This window comes from Callorhinchus milii, unplaced genomic scaffold (genome assembly GCF_018977255.1).
Source record: "Callorhinchus milii isolate IMCB2004 unplaced genomic scaffold, IMCB_Cmil_1.0 Scaffold29, whole genome shotgun sequence".
NCBI classification, from domain to species: domain Eukaryota; kingdom Metazoa; phylum Chordata; class Chondrichthyes; order Chimaeriformes; family Callorhinchidae; genus Callorhinchus; species Callorhinchus milii.
Window position 1 is genome coordinate 620,206 of NW_024704770.1, and position 20,900 is coordinate 641,105.

General features: G+C 48.4%; 1 protein-coding gene across 1 annotated transcript in view; it reads left to right on the forward strand.

Moving 5' to 3' along the window:
• The window catches only part of LOC103171825 (deleted in malignant brain tumors 1 protein-like), a 32,357-nt gene extending 17,048 nt beyond the window's left edge, over positions 1–15,309 (forward strand). The window contains exons 13-18 of the mRNA XM_042344608.1: positions 1,161–1,299; positions 1,504–1,770; positions 2,555–2,799; positions 8,293–8,418; positions 13,625–13,763; positions 15,021–15,309. Coding sequence (XP_042200542.1) covers positions 1,161–1,299; positions 1,504–1,770; positions 2,555–2,799; positions 8,293–8,418; positions 13,625–13,763; positions 15,021–15,309 — 1,205 coding nt within the window. The remainder of the gene's footprint in view (positions 1–1,160; positions 1,300–1,503; positions 1,771–2,554; positions 2,800–8,292; positions 8,419–13,624; positions 13,764–15,020) is intronic.
• The last annotated feature ends 5,591 nt before the right edge of the window (positions 15,310–20,900 follow it).

Sequence of the window (20,900 nt, forward strand, 5' to 3'; positions counted from 1 at the left end):
AACAAGAGCAGCAAAGCTCAATGCACACCTTCATCTGTCAGTCCGTGCAGACTCGATGGGCCGAATGGACTCCTTTGTGTTATACATTTCTCTGATTCTGTTATACCTTCTCTGAATTTGAATGGTTTCAAAGCTGCCATAAGATATGTGGCTCTTAAACCAGGTTTTAGGAAAGGAACTGATTAAGTGTGAGTCTGGCTGACATGTCACACTGAGCCACATTGTACAGCAAAAGCTCCATACATCGAATCATTCCTTGTGAAACAGATTTCTTTTTTAAAAATCCTGATATTGGTGTTTTCTGGTCTTCCACATCCCTATTATACATAGAGAAGAGGCCTTAGAGTTCCAAAGCACAGTAGCAATAATGGGCAATGTGTTTTAACATAACGAGGGTTTATTTATATAATTCAGTGGTTAATTTTGCTTATTATGGATGATAAATAATTACACAAATTTATAAAATTGTTATTCGCCATTTCTTGGTTTACATATTTCATCTGATTTTTGAAACACTGTCGAAGTTAACAAATTCAAAAATCATCACCGTTCCTCTTGGAATATTACGCAGTGGTTTCCTCAGTACCAGACTGCTATTTGCTGAGGTATTGTGCACTTGGTATATGTGAGAAGATAATAATAATAATCCTTCATTTAATAATTGGTATCAAGATGACATTTCAGAAGATCACTGGATTCTGCATTTTACAGGATGATAAAAATCCAAGAGAGGTCGGAACGTTAGGCCCCAATTTGCTACTGCAAATAATGTATTGATTCAATAACGTTTACTGAATTATTAAAGGTGAGGCTATTCGACATACGTGAATGAGATGTGCAAGTATTCTGGGATAGTCACTGAGTTCGAAAGCAATTGAAACAATTTGAAGAAAACGCTGCTGAACATCACACAGAATTACATTTCTAATCAAACACTTTAATGCAAATGAATAATTCCCGTTGAATAATCAATAATCCTTTGAGGATGTCCCTCAGCACTTTACAGGATTTACTGCAAAATGCACGAACTATATTTTGTGTACGAACATATTAGAAACAAATTAAAGACAACACAACAGAATATGATATAGCTTCACACTTTTTACCTCACAATTTCTATTGATATAAATTATTTTTTCTGTGCTGATTGTTTCTCACAGTTAATTTGCTGGCGATTGTGATCCTGTCAAGAGGAAAGTGCGGACTCTCCAAGTACATCACTCAGTACTTGATAGCCATGACAGTGGCTGATCTCCTGGTTGTCCTTGTGGATGTTTTGTTGACCAAAATTAACAATCTGTATTTCCCATTAACTATCTTATTCTACACTCCAGTGTGTAGTGTTAAAGCTGTGCTGCTGACTGCAACTCTCCACAGCTCTTTGTGGTTCACTGTCGCTTTCACTTTCGATCGTTTTGTGGCCATTTGCTGCCAAAAGCTGAAACCAACATATTGTACGGAGAGAACGGCCACAGTGGTTATTGTAACTCTGTCTGTTTTCAGCTGCTCAGTGAACATTCCCTGGTACTTTACAACTGATCCTTACATTATACTTAATGATACGCCGTGGTACTGTGTCTTCAAACCAAGCTTTTATACCTCGGCCCCCTGGAAAGCGTTTGAAAGGCTTCACCGTGTTGTTGCTCCCATGTTTGGTTTTGCTTTGATTTGCCTGTTCAATGCTCTGATTATCCGGCACATTCTGATGGCCAGTAAAGTCCGCAGGAGGCTTCGCGGTCAGAGAAATGCTGAGAAAACTATTGATCCCGAGTTAGAAAGCAGAAAAAAATCCGTTATTTTACTCTTCGCCATATCGGGCAGTTTTATACTGTTGTGGATAACGCAAATCATATTTTCTTTGAAATGGCAACTTTCCAATTATAATTACAGCAAAACATTGGTCAGTAACACGCGGTTTATCGTCCAAGAAACCGGAGTCATGCTTCAAAGGTTGAGTTGCTGTACCAACACCTGTATTTACGCATTGACTCAGACTAAGTTCAGAGACGAGCTTAAGAGAGGGTTAGTTTATCCATTTCGTATTATTGCCGAATTAATGATAAAACATCGTAAACGCAGGTAAGAAAGAAGTTGGCTTCACACACTGTTGAACTTCAGGGACATTGGTGAATGTCTCCACAAGCAGAGACGCCTTCCAACATCATGAGCAGATATCAATAAAGCATCGTTTCCTTCCAAATCTTGTGACTATCTGTAAAGTTAAACTCCTGCCCCCGAAACATTGAAGTGAATGTCCTTTGACTTGATGAAGGAATGTTTGATTTTGGTTCAGGTGTGTGGAGTAAAGGAAAATACCCAATGTTTCGCTCTGCCCGGGAATCAAACCCATGTCCTCTCGCTTACGAGTCAAGCGCTCTAACCACTGAGCTACAGGACTCCACATTCTGCTGGTAATAAACGGGGAGAGAAGGTGCCTTTTGCCCTATAATATATAGTGAAGTGATGTGAGCCTCGACAGCGGAGGCCACGACCGGTGTCAGTGGGGACACACCGGCTCTCATTTCTCACCGTGCAATTCTGTTATACTCTCCAGCAGCGACACACCTGGTGACAGCCTGACATGTGCACAACAGCCACGTGTGTGTGAGGTCCTGCAGGAGATGGTGGTTCCCCAACACGTGGTCAGGAGAGAAGGGCACAAACTGTCAGACCGGTGTCTTCACTGTGAGTCACTGGTGTTGGATCAAGTGGATGTACTGTCCACATCAAACTACTACTGTTGTTTCCTTCACTTCCCAAAGCATCTTCTCATGTGGGCGGTGAACAGCACCGACTCCGGTAAAGCTTTCCCACTGCAACGGCATCTTTCACAGCATTTGTGATCTTTCAGACTGACTCTCCAGTGGCAGCACTGAGGTTTAGCACCGCATTGACCTTAAAATGACCATAACCTGCCCAACCCGCCCAACCCGCCACCATAACCCTCCCAACCCGCCCAACCCGCCACCATAACCCGCCCAACCCGCCCAACCCGCCACCATAACCCTCCCAACCCGCCCAACCCGCCACCATAACCCGCCCAACCCGCCCAACCCGCCACCATAACCCGCCCAACCCGCCACCATAACCCGCCCAACCCGCCCAACCCGCCACCATAACCCGCCCAACCCGCCCAACCCGCCACCATAACCCGCCCAACCCGCCCAACCCGCCACCATAACCCGCGCAACCCACCTATCCCTCTCCCCCCACCGGTCGCTCTTAGTCTCAGTGCATTTTTGCTGCCGTCACCGACAAGAGCTGTTACCCCAAAATGCTCCCACCCCCGTCCCCACCTCTGTGACCTCCTCACCCCCCACCAACCCGTCCGCTCCCTCTGCTCAGTGGCCTCCGGCCCCCGCCTCGCCAGCCTTCAGCCTCTCTGCCCCCACCCTTTGGAACTCCATCCGACTCCCACTCCGCCTCACCCCCTCCTGTGCCTCTTTCAAGACCTGTCTCAAGACCCTCCTCCTGGACCGAGCCCCCACCCTCCGCGCCCTCCACCCCTCCTGATCCCAACCACCTGCCCGGGTGCGGATCCCTGACTGTCGGGCGCCTCGGACGTCCTCCTGACGTGAAAGGCGCTTTACAAATCTAATTTGTTATTGTTGTGTTTCTCACAATATCTGTGTCCCCGCACTTTCCGCCCCACCATTGGGTCGGACATTCAGCATCTCCGCCCCCACCCTGGAACTCCATCCCCAAATCCCTCCACCTCACCCCCTCTCTCACCTCCTTCAGGTCGCGTCTAAAGACCTTCCTCTTCGACCGTGACTTCAGCCCCAACTCCTGTCCTCCACCCCCAACCCCCAGCCCTCCACCCCCAACCCCAGCCCTCCACCCCAACCCCCTGCCCTCCACCCCCAACCCTCTGCTCTTCACCCCCAACCCCAGCCCTCCCCCAACCCCAGCCCTCCACCCCAACCCCCTGCCCTCACCCCCAACCACCTGCCCTCCACCCCCGACACCCTGCCCTCCAACCCCAACCCCCTGCCCTCCACCCCAAAACCCCTGTGCTTCACCCCAACTCCCAGCCGTTCACCCCTCCTGACCCCAATATCCAACTCAGGTCCAGTAACCCCTGACTGTCCAGTGCCCTGGAACGTCTTTCTGACATGAAGAGCGCTTTACAATTGTCTGTAAAGTGTTGTTGTTGTTGTTGTTGTGTGTCCCAATATCTGTGTGTGTGTGGGAGGGGGTGGAGGGCCTTTTACACGGTTGGTGTGGAATGAGGAATTATCCCCTACAAACTGCAGTTGAGGCTGCGGCCGTTGATGGTTTATAAAAGAGAATGAGGCGGATGATGGATGAGGGAATATTAAAGGCTTCTGGGCAGTGATCGCGGGAGAGACGAGGGCAGACATTTCCTGAGGTTGTGGGCGGTTGCCATCAAACCCACACTGCCCGGCGGTGCTGCTCGTGTGCAGCTGTTCCCAACCGTTCACTCTGTCATTTGGAGCAAAGTGGTTGGTTTCGAGGCCTATGTTGTGGCCGTGAGCTGATGCCCCAGTGCAGGCGGGGGAGCAGCGCCGTGTTGGGGAGGCCGACCTGTGGATGGGATGGTGACCTGAGGTCCTGTCTGACAGCTCCAGGAGATGTCAGAGATCCCAACACATACACCACACTGAGGACACTGAGGAAATAACCTGAGGCTTGTGGTTGGTAAGAAATCTGGAGACTGCGGTCTTTATTCAATGCTGCATTTTTGATAACTTTAAACTATTTAAATGAGAAAAGCCATTGTGCGGTACAGGGGGCACTGTGTGTGCTAATAACTAAAGGGGTGACGCTGTGGGGTGTGAATGGGGTGTGGGGTGTGTACTAGTTATGGTGAGTGTGTGTTATTCACGAGGGTTGTGTGGTATTAATGTGGCAAATATGCTTTATAGCATTAAATATACATAGGAATTGTGGGGTATTAATGGGTGTGGGGTATCAATGGAGTTGTGGTAAGAATGGAGTTTGTGGTATCAATGGAGTTTGTGTGGGGTATCAATGGAGTTTGTGGTAAGAATGGAGTTTGTGGTATCAATGGAGTTTGTGCTATTAATGTGGTGTGTGGAGTACTAATGGGGAGTGTGGGGTATTAATGGGGTGTCGGGTATCAATGGAGTTTGTGGTGTCAATGGAGTTTGTGGTATCAATGTGGTGTGTGGAGCATTAATGGGGTGTGTGGGGTATTATGGGGTGTGGGGTATTTTTGTGAATGGAGTGTGAGTTATTAATGGGGTTTCGGGTATTAATGGGTTGTTTGATGTAATAATGGGGTGTGGGGTATTAAGGGGGTGTGGGTATTAATGAGGTGTGGGATATGAATTGGGTGTGGGGTATTATTGGAGTGTGGGCTATGAATGGGTTTGATGTAATAATGGGATGTGGGGTATTAATGGGTTGTTTGATGTAATAATGGGGTGTGGGGTATTAAGGTGATGTGGGTTATTAATGAGCTGTGGGATATTACTGGTGTATGTAGTGTTAATGAGGTCTGTATTATTAATGGGGTGTGGGGGGTATTAATGGGGTGTGGGGGTTATTAATGGGGTGTGGGGGGTATTAATGGGGTGTGGGGGGTATTAATGGGGTGTGGGGGGTATTAATGGGATGTGGTGATGTGTGGGAGGAATTGCCTCACAAGCGAGAGGACGTGGGTTTGATTTCCGGGCAGAGCAAAATGTTCGGAATATTCCTCACTCCCACACACGCTGCTGTTTCCCGGCAGTGAGGAGCAGAACAATAATCCTTCAAACAAAATGTAAGAATCCCTTATTCCATGACTGTTTGTGGGACGCTGCTGTGCGCAATTGTCTGCCGTGTTTCGCCCACAAATTATACATCAATTGACTTTACAGTGCACTCTAAAGCACTTTGAGATGTCTCGAAGATGTGATAAGGCTCTGTAGCAAACGTAAGGATTATTATTATATCTCAGTCAAAAGTGATCAGTGTAAATGTGTATTGTCTCCTCGCTGGGCCCCACTGTCTGCTCGTGCGTCAACTCCCCGACCCTCTTCCTGACCTCAGATTCTTCATGGTCTCACTCCTTCCTACCCCGGCTGTCTCCGGCCTCGGCCTCTGCTCTGACACCTCTGCTCTACTGCTCACTGCTCTCTTCCTCCAGTGACGGCACCTTCAGCTTTTACTCTGGACGGTGCTCTACATTTCCCTCTCTCGAAAGACGTTTCTCTCTGACTCTGCATTTGGCCAACACCCTGACCCCGTTTCCACTTTTGAAGCCACCCGCGGGTTTGCTCCTCCCTCCCTCTGCCCCCTATTAACAGCAAACCTTTCCACTCCCGCTCCCCCCGCTCCCCCCGCTCAGTGGGCACTGGGCTGTTGCATGTTCCCTGCTCTGCCGACTTATACAACAATAATAATAATTTTGTCACTCATTCCACTACTGCTTGTAGGGTAATACCTCGTGCAATTAGCTGCCGTGTTTCTCCCACAAAATATATACAATTCACAGAATATTCTGTCAATCGCTTTGAGACAAATGTAAGGATTATTATTACTATTACCCCCACACCACAGGAGGTTGGGTGTTCAGCTTTGCTGCCTCCACCCTTTAGGACTCCATCCCAGAATCCCTACACCTCGCCCCCACGCTTCCTTCCTTCAAGGCACATCTCAAGACCTTTCTGTTGGACTGTGCCTTCAGTCTCCCTCCCACCCCTACCCCCACCCTTCTTCATTCCAACCCCAGCTTGTGTGCAAATCATTAAATGTCCAGCGCCCTGGACGTGCTTTGGAAAGGCCGTACTTAGATGTAATTTGTTATTGTTGTTTGTCTTCTTATTTGGGAATTCCCGTTGGCAGATGAAGTGTTTTGGGACTTTAATCGTCCAGGAAGGGTACTGTCTAACAGTACAAGTTGTGAAGAGTTTGAGACAGTCATTCATGAAAGGCGCTGTGTGAATAATAATAATTATAATAATAACAATAATCCTTGCATTTGATATAGAGCCTTATCACGTCGCTGCAACAGCTCAAAGCACTTCACAGGATATACTGTAAAGCGTAGTAACTGTGTGATTTTTGGGCAAAACGTTGTGTTAAGTTCTGAAATGCAGTCAGGTTTGTAAACTTGTCTGTAACACAAACTGATTTAATCATGTGTGTGTGTGTGTGTGTGTGTGTGTGTGTTTCCTCTCTGTGTAGCTGAGGCCTCCACTGCGATGTAAAACCAAGATAGCGACGGATTTAATCAGATTGGAAACTGCGGCTGGTGCTGAGCTAAAGAGCCTGTGGTGAGAGCTGTGTCTCTGGTCCCTTCTCCTGATCAGGTTAAACTTTACATTGAGCTGAAATGCCATCTTATTACACTGACTTGATCAACACGTGATCTCTCAACCCAGGTCCTGGCAGCCACACACTTGAGGCAAATGTCTGATGGAAATGCACAGAGATTCTCTGATCTCTACACAGTTACATGGTTTTGTCAGCGTGGCTCAGTTGGCTGCGTTCTTCCCTCTGAGTCAGATGTTTGTGGCTTCAAACCCCACGTCAGGATTTGGAACTCACATAGTCTAAGCTGGAATTCCAAAGCTGATGCTGGGAGTGCACTGCATTTGTTGAGGTGCCGTCCTTTGGATGAGATGTTAAACCAAGGCCCTGTCTGTCTGTTCAAATGGATCTTAACGATCCCACCATTGGGAAACAGGGGAGTTTCTCCCGGTGTCCTGGCCAACAATCCCCCCAAACATTGGCCACTCACTTCATGGCTATGTGTGGGATGTTGCTGTGTGCAACTTAGCTGCTGTGTTCCCAATAAAGTGCAGTCCTGTAGCTTAATGGTTTGATCGCTCGCCTGGCAAGCACCAGTACCTGGGTTCGATTCCTGGCACGGCAAAACATTGGGCAAGTTTCCTTACGCCACACCCTCTGTCCTGCCTGAAGTCCTTCCTGTTCAGCAGTGCCTATGGTCACTTCGCGCCTCTTCCTGGTTCAGCAACATGTTCCGCCACTGTCAAGCGTTCTGGGACGCTATCCTGCGTGAGGGCGCTATATATATATGCAAGTTGTTGTGTGTCTGTTTAATGTGGTGAGTGACAGTGTATGTTGTGGACATAAGCAGCAGCCAATTTGCAGACATCTGTGGAGTTAGTGACCAACTCTGAGAGAACCTCATTGAGGTGTAAACATTTCAAATGGGATTCAAAATGTACAGTCACATACGGAGTATCTGTAAAGCTCATTGGGACTCCCTCCCAATGTGAGACACTGCACCAAATGTCAGGACTATTGTTGTTGTTTTATTGCGATTTTGTGACTGTTATGTTTTGTGTCACAAAGGGCACCGAGTGCGGAGAGGGCAGGTGATGTCCACACTTGATGCCGTGTGTGTAACGCTGGGAACGCTGCTGGCCCTCGTGCTGATGGCACTCGCTGTACAAATCAAACACAATGTGCCCAGAGGAGGTGAGAGCCCGACACGTGCCCTGGAGTCAGGCGGAGCCGTGTGGGGAGTGAACTGTATCAGTTAGAGAATCGGTGACAAGGGACAGTCACGGCACTGTTAGCAGAACAACAGCGGAGACTTTAGAGAAGATTTCTTCACTCACAGGATTGTTAGTGTCTGGAATTCTTTCCCATGTGGTATTGAGGCTGATCCACAAGATCACACAATGGTTTCGATGAAGAAGGCTCTTTGCCTCTTCCGATCTCATCTCTCCAGAACACCCACCCGAACATCAACCCCCCCCCCCCACCAACCCCCCACCTCCATCACCAAATGGAGCTGCTTTTAACACAGGATACTCTTTGTGTTCGTCAAATAGAAATTGCCATTTCCTGTCGCGAGTATGTTCCAAGATGTTTGACTTTTGTGGCTTGGCCCCTGAGCTGGGGTTGGGTCCATGGGCGGGTGAGCCGGGGAAACATGATCAAAGTCATAGTCAAAGAGGAAGGTCTTGAGATGGGACTTTAAAGAGGTGAGGGAGGGCCCGAGTCTGAGGGATTCCAGGATGGAGTTCCAAATAGTGTGGGCAGATCGGCTGAAAGCCGGACCGCCAATGGTGAGGCGGGCAGGGCAGGGGATGTGAAGCAGACCAGTGCCCACTGAGCAGGAGTGGGCAGGATGGCAATGATTAAGGAGGTCACAGAAGTAGAGTGGAGCAAGACATTGGAGGGCTTTAAAGTGAGTACAAGGATCTCCTCCTCCACAACACCCTCTACTCCACACTTGACCCTCACCTCCCGTACTGTCTCCTGCTCTCGCTCCTCCCCTGGCTCACAACGCACCTCCGCTCATTGAAGAGCCAGGTGCGGGCCGTTGAATGCACCTGCCTCAAATCTGGGCTAACGGTCCACTGACAAATCTGGCTGGACCTCCTCAGAATCTATCACTCCACTCTAGCCTCGGCCAAGTCATCCTTCTACTCCAGGATAACTCTGGAGGCGAAGAACAACCCCAGGCTACTGTTTTCTACCACATCCTGACTCCTCCGTCCCCCCCGCCACCCCGCGCAGGTCATCTCCTCCACCCTTCACTACGAGGAGATGTTGGATTTCCTTGAATCCAAAATCAAGGGAATCCGCTCCATGGTCACTACCCGTCCAACTTCCACCCACCACCCACCCCTTCTCTCCCACACTCCAACTCCCACCCACCACCCACCCCTTCTCTCCCACACTCCAACTCCCACCCAGCCCCTCCCCTTCCCTCCCACACTCCGACTCCTACCCATCCTCCCCTACACCCTTGGTCTCCTCCTCTTCACCCTCTATATGCTCCCCCTGTGGTGACATCATCCGCAGACATGGGGTTAACTTCCACATGTATGCGGATGACACCCAACTCTACCGTTACTCCAAGGTCCTTGAAAGAGTTGTCACCTCCCAACTGCGCACTTTCCCCTCCAGCCGTGCATTATTCGAACCCCTTCAGTCGGGTTTCCGCGCTGCGCACAGCACAGAACCATTCACTGTGAGTTCCTTTCGGTTCAAATTCCAAATAAAAACCTACAGTTCCACTTTGCTGCCGCCAGAGGGCGGTGTTGCACTGTGTGACTTCCCACCAGATTCTCAGTCACTTCACTTGTCCTCCTTGAGGGGAGGGGAGCAGTGTCTGTGTCTGTGTGTCTCTCTGTCTCCCTTATAGGTATCTGAGATGGAGAGGAGACCCCCCCCTCCCCCCGCACACAGGGCTGTTGGAGAGGGAGAGGAGCCGCCATGGCCCCCACTCTCTCCTGGACTCCTCACTGTCGCTCTGATGGTCAGTGTGGATGAGGTGAAGGACACATGACTATCACTTGATGATCTTTGACCCTTATCTGTGTGTATTACCAGTTGTGTCCCTCTGTCCTGTGGACTGCATTGCACCCACAGAGAGGTGAGCAGCTCCTGCTCAGGAGCAGCATCTGTGATGGTGGAATCATTGCTCAATGGAGAGCGGTGTGTGGACCCACGACAAACAGCAAGATCATGGCACTGCTCCCACACATTTCATGCTGAGTTGTGTTGGCCACCAGAAGCTCGGAGGGAGTTACTCTAACCTGCCATCAGCCGAGTGAGGGCTGAAACCCGCACTTGTCTGATATCGAATGACAAACTGGACTGTGCGGCTCAGGACACATACGTGGGTGTCCATGGAGCTCAACTGGCTCCAAGTTAACAGCCTTCAAGACCTTTATGAAGTTACCACTGCAATCTCCTCAACCAGTAGTGACCTGCGTGCTTCCATCACCCAGCAAGCCTCGGCATGTTTAATGATCCCGCCCTACCGGTCCCACCATCAGGTCATGGGCTTTCGGCCAATCTGCCGCCCATCCTCTATAACTCAGCCCCAGAGAACCCTCAAACCCTTCATGAGGGGCACTTTATTGATGCAAATTGTTGTTGTTATTGTCTTTGAACCCAGGATTCACTCGCGCACACACCCCTTTACGGTCCGTATCAAGAGCTCCCGCATTGACCACATCCTTGTTTATGTTTCCCTTCCCTGACCCCATGTCGGGTCTCAATGATTCATGTTCAAGTGTCTGAATGTAATGTGTTTATAAACTCGATGAGATCCCATGCTCTATCCCTCATGAATTTGCTATATAGATGCAATTTATATTTCTTGTCATTTCTGTAAAACGTTTCAATAATGTTGTTCTGCTCGTTCTGTATTTAGTTTATTCGACGCTTTATTTTTTATGTATTTATCTTCAATTCACAATAACCAATGTAATCGAGTATAAGATGTGCAATTCTCAAGTGAATACATTATGTTGTTTGTTCACATGTCTGGAACTAATTGCATTTGTGATCCACGCTGTAGATTCGTTGCTTCAAGTACAAATGTCTTTGAGTGTGACCTCAGAGTGTTCATTGAAGCCTCTGCCTTCAGCCACACAATGTCGTAGTGTAAAACAGAGTATGGAACTTCCAATACTGTACGCAATATTGGCCATTTACTACCCCATTCTTGTAGCGTTTGGAATTCCAGGTATGTCTATTTGGTCACATTTATTAGCAATATTCAGTAGATTACTGCAATGGGCAGAAGAAGTTTTCTGAAGTGACATATCAGGTTATTCAAGTTGGTCGGGAAAAGGAGAGAGAGGAATATGTATTGAATATTGTAAGGTGCAGAGCAGCAAATGGATTGGGGAGTGCAGGTACATAAGTCCTTGAACATAGTGACATAAGTGGAAAAGACGGTGATTAAAGGTTTACAAAGATTTAGAAAAATTTACAAAGAAAGTACAACACAGAAACAGGCCACTCAGATCAACCAGTCCGTGCCGGTGTTTATAACCACTTGGGTCTTTACTCCCTCCCATAGCCTCTATTCCTCTCTCTCTCACGTGAAGGTCTATGTTCCTCGTGAATGCAGCGAATAAAATCATCGATTCAGGCAACAACTCCTGCCCTCTGTGTGAAGCAGTTTCTTCTCCTTGCCCTCTGCGGGGCAATCTCCCTCAATCTCTCTGCCCTCTGCGTGAAGCAGTTCCTTCTAATTTTTATTTTTTATCCCATCGTCACTGTCCCTGGTTACTGACTCCCCCAAAACAGCCCCAAATTGGCACAATCCTCACGACAGGATAGATCCCCAACTGTCGTTCCTACCCCACATCCCTGACCACAATCACTCGACTTCACGTCCACCCGTTGCCCACCTCAGACCCTGTCTCACACTCAACAGCTGAAACCCTCGTTGATTGACGGATTGATTTCAAAGTCCTGAATCTCACTCACAAATGAGTTTGGGTCCCAGCACCTCCTCAGGTCCCTACTTCTCTGACCTGCTTACACCACACAGCTCTAAGCCCTTTCACTCAGCTGCCTTGCCTTCGGCATGTCCCTTGCCCGCTTTGCTCTGCCATCGATGACTGGGGTTTCAGCCGCTACTCATCTCAAACTCTGGAACTCTCTGCCTCAATCCCACGACTGTGTTCCTCTAAGGTGACAGAGACATAGCGCATTTGGGGATTGAAGAGGAAAGGAGATCAGTATATGAAGGATAGAGCCTCGAAAAGGTATGAGGGTAACAAGAGCAGCAAAGCTCAATGCACACCTTCATCTGTCAGTCCGTGCAGACTCGATGGGCTGAATGGACTCCTTTGTGTTATACATTTCTCTGATTCTGTTATACCTTCTCTGAATTTGAATGGGTTTCAAAACTGCCATAAGATATGTGGCTCTTAAACCAGGTTTTAGGAAAGTAACTGATTAAGTGTGAGTCTGGCTGACATGTCACACTGAGCCATATTGTACAGCAAAAGCTCCATACGTCGAATCATTCCTTGTGAAACAGATTTCTTTTTTAAAAAATTGGTATTTTCTGGTCTTCCACATCCCTATTATACATAGAGAAGAGGCCTTAGAGTTCCAAAGCACAGTAGCAATAATGGGCAATGTGTTTTAACATAACGAGGGTTTATTTATATAATTCAGTGGTTAATTTTGCTTATTATGGATGATAAATAATTACACAAATTTATAAAATTGTTATTCGCCATTTCTTGGTTTACATATTTCATCTGATTTTTGAAACACTGTCGAAGTTAACAAATTCAAAAATCATCACCGTTCCTCTTCGAATATTACGCAGTGGTTTCTTCAGTACCAGACTGCTATTTGCTGAGGTATTGTGCACTTGGTATATGTGAGAAGATAATAATAATAATCCTTCATTTAATAATTGGTATCAAGATGACATTTCAGAAAATCACTGGATTCTGCATTTTACAGGATGATAAAAATCCAAGAGAGGTCGGAACGTTAGGCCCAATTTGCTACTGCAAATAATGTATTGATTCAATAACGCTTACTGAATTACTAAAGGTGAGGCTATTCGGCATACGTGAATGACACCTGCAAGTATTCTGGGATATGAACTGTGTTTGAAAGTGATTGAAACAGTATGAAGAAAACGCTGCCGAACATAACACAGATTTATATTTATAATCAAACACTTTAATGCAAATGAATAATTCCCGTTGAATAATCAATAATCCTTTGAGGTTGTCCTTTGGCACTTTGCAGGATTTACGGTAAAATGCACGAACTGTATTTGTGTACGAACATATTAGAAACAAATTAAAGACAACACAACAGAATATGATACAGCTTCACACTTTTTACCTCACAATTTCTATTGATATAAATTATTTTTCTGTGCTATTGTTTCTCACAGTTAATTTGCTGGCAATTGTGATCCTGTCAAGAAGAAAGTGCGGTCTGTCCAAGTGCATCACTCGCTACTTGGTAGCAATGGCAGTGGCAGATCTCCTGGTTGTCCTTGTAGAATTATTGTTGAACAAAATTAACAATCTGTATTTCCCATTAAGTTTCTTATTCTATACTCCAGTGTGTAGTGTCAGACTTGTGCTGATGTCTGTAACACTCCACAGTTCTTTGTGGTTCACTGTCGCTTTCACTTTCGATCGTTTTCTAGCCATTTGCTCCCAAAAGTTGAAACCAAAATATTGCACAGAGAGAACGGCCACAGTGGTTATAGCAACGCTGTCTGTGTTTAGCTGCTCTGTGAGCATTCCGTGGTATTTTACTCTTGATCCTTATGTTATAGTTAACGATATACCGTGGTACTGTGTCTTCAAATCAAACTATTATACGATGGCCTCCTGGAAAGTGTTTGAAAGGCTTCACCGTGTTATTGCTCCCGTGTTTGGTTTTGCCTTGATTTTTGCCTGTTCAATGCTCTGATTATCAGGCACATACTGATGGCCAGTGATGTCCGCAGGAGCCTTCGATGTCAAAATCATTCTGAGAAAACTATTGATCCAGAGTTAGAAAACCGAAGAAAATCTGTCATCTTACTCTTTGCGATGTCGGGCAGTTTTATTCTGTTGTGGACCACTTTTATTGTATATTCCTTCAAATGGCAACTTTCCAATTTCAGTTATAGCGAAACTTTTGTCAATAACATGCGTTTTATCGTCCAAGAAACCGGAATCATGCTTCAAAGGATGAGTTGTTGTACCAACACCTGTATTTATGCAATGACTCAGACTAAGTTCAGAGAAGAGCTCAAGACAGGGTTAGTTTATCCATTTCATATCATTGCCGAATTAATGATAAAACATCGTAAACGCAGGTAAGAAAGAAGTTGGCTTCACACACTGTTGAACTTCAGGGACATTGGTGAATGTCTCCACAAGCAGAGACGCCTTCCAACATCATGAGCAGATATCAATAAAGCATCGTTTCCTTCCAAATCTTGTGACTATCTGTAAAGTTAAACTCCTGCCCCCGAAACATTGAAGTGAATGTCCTTTGACTTGATGAAGGAATGTTTGATTTTGGTTCAGGTGTGTGGAGTAAAGGAAAATACCCAATGTTTCGCTCTGCCCGGGAATCAAACCCATGTCCTCTCGCTTACGAGTCAAGCGCTCTAACCACTGAGCTACAGGACTCCACATTCTGCTGGTAATAAACGGGGAGAGAAGGTGCCTTTTGCCCTATAATATATAGTGAAGTGATGTGAGCCTCGACAGCGGAGGCCACGACCGGTGTCAGTGGGGACACACCGGCTCTCATTTCTCACCGTGCAATTCTGTTATACTCTCCAGCAGCGACACACCTGGTGACAGCCTGACATGTGCACAACAGCCACGTGTGTGTGAGGTCCTGCAGGAGATGGTGGTTCCCCAACACGTGGTCAGGAGAGAAGGGCACAAACTGTCAGACCGGTGTCTTCACTGTGAGTCACTGGTGTTGGATCAAGTGGATGTACTGTCCACATCAAACTACTACTGTTGTTTCCTTCACTTCCCAAAGCATCTTCTCATGTGGGCGGTGAACAGCACCGACTCCGGTAAAGCTTTCCCACTGCAACGGCATCTTTCACAGCATTTGTGATCTTTCAGACTGACTCTCCAGTGGCAGCACTGAGGTTTAGCACCGCATTGACCTTAAAATGACCATAACCCGCCCATACCCACCCAACCCGCCACCATAACCCTCCCAACCCGCCCAACCCGCCACCATAACCCGCCCAACCCGCCCAACCCGCCACCATAACCCTCCCAACCCGCCCAACCCGCCACCATAACCCGCCCAACCCGCCCAACCCGCCACCATAACCCGCCCAACCCGCCACCATAACCCGCCCAACCCGCCCAACCCGCCACCATAACCCGCCCAACCCGCCCAACCCGCCACCATAACCCGCCCAACCCGCCCAACCCGCCACCATAACCCGCGCAACCCACCTATCCCTCTCCCCCCACCGGTCGCTCTTAGTCTCAGTGCATTTTTGCTGCCGTCACCGACAAGAGCTGTTACCCCAAAATGCTCCCACCCCCGTCCCCACCTCTGTGACCTCCTCACCCCCCACCAACCCGTCCGCTCCCTCTGCTCAGTGGCCTCCGGCCCCCGCCTCGCCAGCCTTCAGCCTCTCTGCCCCCACCCTTTGGAACTCCATCCGACTCCCACTCCGCCTCACCCCCTCCTGTGCCTCTTTCAAGACCTGTCTCAAGACCCTCCTCCTGGACCGAGCCCCCACCCTCCGCGCCCTCCACCCCTCCTGATCCCAACCACCTGCCCGGGTGCGGATCCCTGACTGTCGGGCGCCTCGGACGTCCTCCTGACGTGAAAGGCGCTTTACAAATCTAATTTGTTATTGTTGTGTTTCTCACAATATCTGTGTCCCCGCACTTTCCGCCCCACCATTGGGTCGGACATTCAGCATCTCCGCCCCCACCCTGGAACTCCATCCCCAAATCCCTCCACCTCACCCCCTCTCTCACCTCCTTCAGGTCGCGTCTAAAGACCTTCCTCTTCGACCGTGACTTCAGCCCCAACTCCTGTCCTCCACCCCCAACCCCCGCCACGCCCTGCTCCACCCCCAAACCCCAGCCCTCCACTCCCCAACCCCCCCTGCCCTCCACCCCCAACCCTCTGCTCTTCACCCCCAACCCCCCTACCCTCCACCTCCACCCCAACCCCTGCCCTCCACCCCCAACCCCCTGCCCTCCACCCCCCCCCAACCCCCTGCCCTCCACCCCCAACCCCTGCCCCCACCCCAAACCTGCCCTCCACCCCCAAACCCCTGTGCTTCACCCCCAACTCCCAGCCGTTCACCCCTCCTGACCCCAATACCCAACTCAGGTCCAGTAACCCCTGACTGTCCAGTGCCCTGGAACGTCTTTCTGACATGAAGAGCGCTTTACAATTGTCTGTAAAGTGTTGTTGTTGTTGTTGTTGTGTGTCCCAATATCTGTGTGTGTGTGGGAGGGGGTGGAGGGCCTTTTACACGGTTGGTGGTGGGAATGAGGAATTATCCCCTACAAACTGCAGTTGAGGCTGCGGCCGTTGATGGTTTATAAAAGAGAATGAGGCGGATGATGGATGAGGGAATATTAAAGGCTTCTGGGCAGTGATCGCGGGAGAGACGAGGGCAGACATTTCCTGAGGTTGTGGGCGGTTGCCATCAAACCCACACTGCCCGGCGGTGCTGCTCGTGTGCAGCTGTTCCCAACCGTTCACTCTGTCATTTGGAGCAAAGTGGTTGGTTTCGAGGCCTATGTTGTGGCCGTGAGCTGATGCCCCAGTGCAGGCGGGGGAGCAGCGCCGTGTTGGGGAGGCCGACCTGTGGATGGGATGGTGACCTGAGGTCCTGTCTGACAGCTCCAGGAGATGTCAGAGATCCCAACACATACACCACACTGAGGACACTGAGGAAATAACCTGAGGCTTGTGGTTGGTAAGAAATCTGGAGACTGCGGTCTTTATTCAATGCTGCATTTTTGATAACTTTAAACTATTTAAATGAGAAAAGCCATTGTGCGGTACAGGGGGGCACTGTGTGTGCTAATAACTAAAGGGGTGACGCTGTGGGGTGTGAATGGGGTGTGGGGTGTGTACTAGTTATGGTGAGTGTGTGTTATTCACGAGGGTTTGTGTGGTATTAATGTGGCAAATATGCTTTATAGCATTAAATATACATAGGAATTGTGGGGTATTAATGGGGTGCGGGGTATCAATGGAGTTTGTGGTGTCAATGGAGTTTGTGGTATCAATGTGGTGTGTGGAGCATTAATGGGGTGTGTGGGGTATGGGGGGTATTTTGTGGTGTATGAATGGGATGTGGGGTGTGAATGGAGTGTGGGTTATTAATGGGGTTTCGGGTATTAATGGGTTGTTTGATGTAATAATGGGGTGTGGGGTATTAAGGGGGTGTGGGTAATTAATGAGGTGTGGGATATGAATTGGGTGTGGGGTATTATTGGAGTGTGGGCTATGAATGGGTTTGATGTAATAATGGGGTGTGGGGTATTAATGGGGTGTGGGGTATTAATGGGTTGTTTGATGTAATAATGGGGTGTGGGGTATTAAGGTGATGTATTAGGGTGTGGTATTAATGAGCTGTGGGATATTACTGGGGTATGTAGTGTTAATGAGGTCTGTATTATTAATGGGATGTGGGGGGTATTAATGGGGGTATTGTGTGGGGGGTTATTAATGGGGTGTGGGGGGTATTAATGGGGTGTGGGGGGGGTATTAATGGGGTGTGGGGGGTATTAATGGGATGTGGTGATGTGTGGGAGGAATTGCCTCACAAGCGAGAGGACGTGGGTTTGATTTCCGGGCAGAGCAAAATGTTCGGCAATATTCCTCACTCCCACACACGCTGCTGTTTCCCGGCAGTGAGGAGCAGAACAATAATCCTTCAAACAAAATGTAAGAATCCCTTATTCCATGACTGTTTGTGGGACGCTGCTGTGCGCAATTGTCTGCCGTGTTTCGCCCACAAATTATACAGTCAATTGACTTTACAGTGCACTCTAAAGCACTTTGAGATGTCTCGAAGATGTGATAAGGCTCTGTAGCAAACGTAAGGATTATTATTATATCTCAGTCAAAAGTGATCAGTGTAAATGTGTATTGTCTCCTCGCTGGGCCCCACTGTCTGCTCGTGCGTCAACTCCCCGACCCTCTTCCTGACCTCAGATTCTTCATGGTCTCACTCCTTCCTACCCCGGCTGTCTCCGGCCTCGGCCTCTGCTCTGACACCTCTGCTCTACTGCTCACTGCTCTCTTCCTCCAGTGACGGCACCTTCAGCTTTTACTCTGGACGGTGCTCTACATTTCCCTCTCTCGAAAGACGTTTCTCTCTGACTCTGCATTTGGCCAACACCCTGACCCCGTTTCCACTTTTGAAGCCACCCGCGGGTTTGCTCCTCCCTCCCTCTGCCCCCTATTAACAGCAAACCTTTCCACTCCCGCTCCCCCCGCTCCCCCCGCTCAGTGGGCACTGGGCTGTTGCATGTTCCCTGCTCTGCCGACTTATACAACAATAATAATAATTTTGTCACTCATTCCACTACTGCTTGTAGGGTAATACCTCGTGCAATTAGCTGCCGTGTTTCTCCCACAAAATATATACAATTCACAGAATATTCTGTCAATCGCTTTGAGACAAATGTAAGGATTATTATTACTATTACCCCCACACCACAGGGGTTGGGTGTTCAGCTTTGCTGCCCCCACCCTTTAGGACTCCATCCCAGAATCCCTACACCTCGCCCCCACGCTTCCTTCCTTCAAGGCACATCTCAAGACCTTTCTGTTGGACTGTGCCTTCAGTCTCCCTCCCACCCCCTACCCCCCACCCTTCTTCATTCCAACCCCCAGCTTGTGTGCAAATCATTAAATGTCCAGCGCCCTGGGACGTGCTTTGGAAAGGCCGTATTTAGATGTAATTTGTTATTGTTGTTTGTCTTCTTATTTGGGAATTCCCGTTGGCAGATGAAGTGTTTTGGGACTTTAATCGTCCAGGAAGGGTACTGTCTAACAGTACAAGTTGTGAAGAGTTTGAGACAGTCATTCATGAAAGGCGCTGTGTGAATAATAATAATTATAATAATAACAATAATCCTTGCATTTGATATAGAGCCTTATCACGTTGCTGCAACAGCTCAAAGCACTTCACAGGATATACTGTAAAGCGTAGTAACTGTGTGATTTTTGGGCAAAACGTTGTGTTAAGTTCTGAAATGCAGTCAGGTTTGTAAACTTGTCTGTAACACAAACTGATTTAATCGTGTGTGTGTGTGTGTGTGTGTGTGTGTGTTTCCTCTCTGTGTAGCTGAGGCCTCCACTGCGATGTAAAACCAAGATAGCGACGGATTTAATCAGATTGGAAACTGCGGCTGGTGCTGAGCTAAAGAGCCTGTGGTGAGAGCTGTGTCTCTGGTCCCTTCTCCTGATCAGGTTAAACTTTACATTGAGCTGAAATGCCATCTTATTACACTGACTTGATCAACACGTGATCTCTCAACCCAGGTCCTGGCAGCCACACACTTGAGGCAAATGTCTGATGGAAATGCACAGAGATTCTCTGATCTCTACACAGTTACATGGTTTTGTCAGCGTGGCTCAGTTGGCTGCGTTCTTCCCTCTGAGTCAGATGTTTGTGGCTTCAAACCCCACGTCAGGATTTGGAACTCACATAGTCTAAGCTGGAATTCCAAAGCTGATGCTGGGAGTGCACTGCATTTGTTGAGGTGCCGTCCTTTGGATGAGATGTTAAACCAAGGCCCTGTCTGTCTGTTCAAATGGATCTTAACGATCCCACCATTGGGAAACAGGGGAGTTTCTCCCGGTGTCCTGGCCAACAATCCCCCCAAACATTGGCCACTCACTTCATGGCTATGTGTGGGATGTTGCTGTGTGCAACTTAGCTGCTGTGTTCCCAATAAAGTGCAGTCCTATAGCTTAATGGTTTGATCGCTCGCCTGGCAAGCACCAGTACCTGGGTTCGATTCCTGGCACGGCAAAACCTTGGGCAAGTTTCCTTACGCCACACCCTCTGTCCTGCCTGAAGTCCTTCCTGTTCAGCAGTGCCTATGGTCACTTCGCGCCTCTTCCTGGTTCAGCAACATGTTCCGCCACTGTCAAGCGTTCTGGGACGCTATCCTGCGTGAGGGGCGCTATATATATATATGCAAGTTGTTGTGTGTCTGTTTAATGTGGTGAGTGACAGTGTATGTTGTGGACATAAGCAGAAGCCAATTTGCAGACATCTGTGGAGTTAGTGACCAACTCTGAGAGAACCTCATTGAGGTGTAAACATTTCAAATGGGATTCAAAATGTACAGTCACATACGGAGTATCTGTAAAGCTCATTGGGACTCCCTCCCAATGTGAGACACTGCACCAAATGTCAGGACTATTGTTGTTGTTTTATTGCGATTTTGTGACTGTTATGTTTTGTGTCACAAAGGGCACCGAGTGCGGAGAGGGCAGGTGATGTCCACACTTGATGCCGTGTGTGTAACGCTGGGAACGCTGCTGGCCCTCGTGCTGATGGCACTCGCTGTACAAATCAAACACAATGTGCCCAGAGGAGGTGAGAGCCCGACACGTGCCCTGGAGTCAGGCGGAGCCGTGTGGGGAGTGAACTGTATCAGTTAGAGAATCGGTGACAAGGGACAGTCACGGCACTG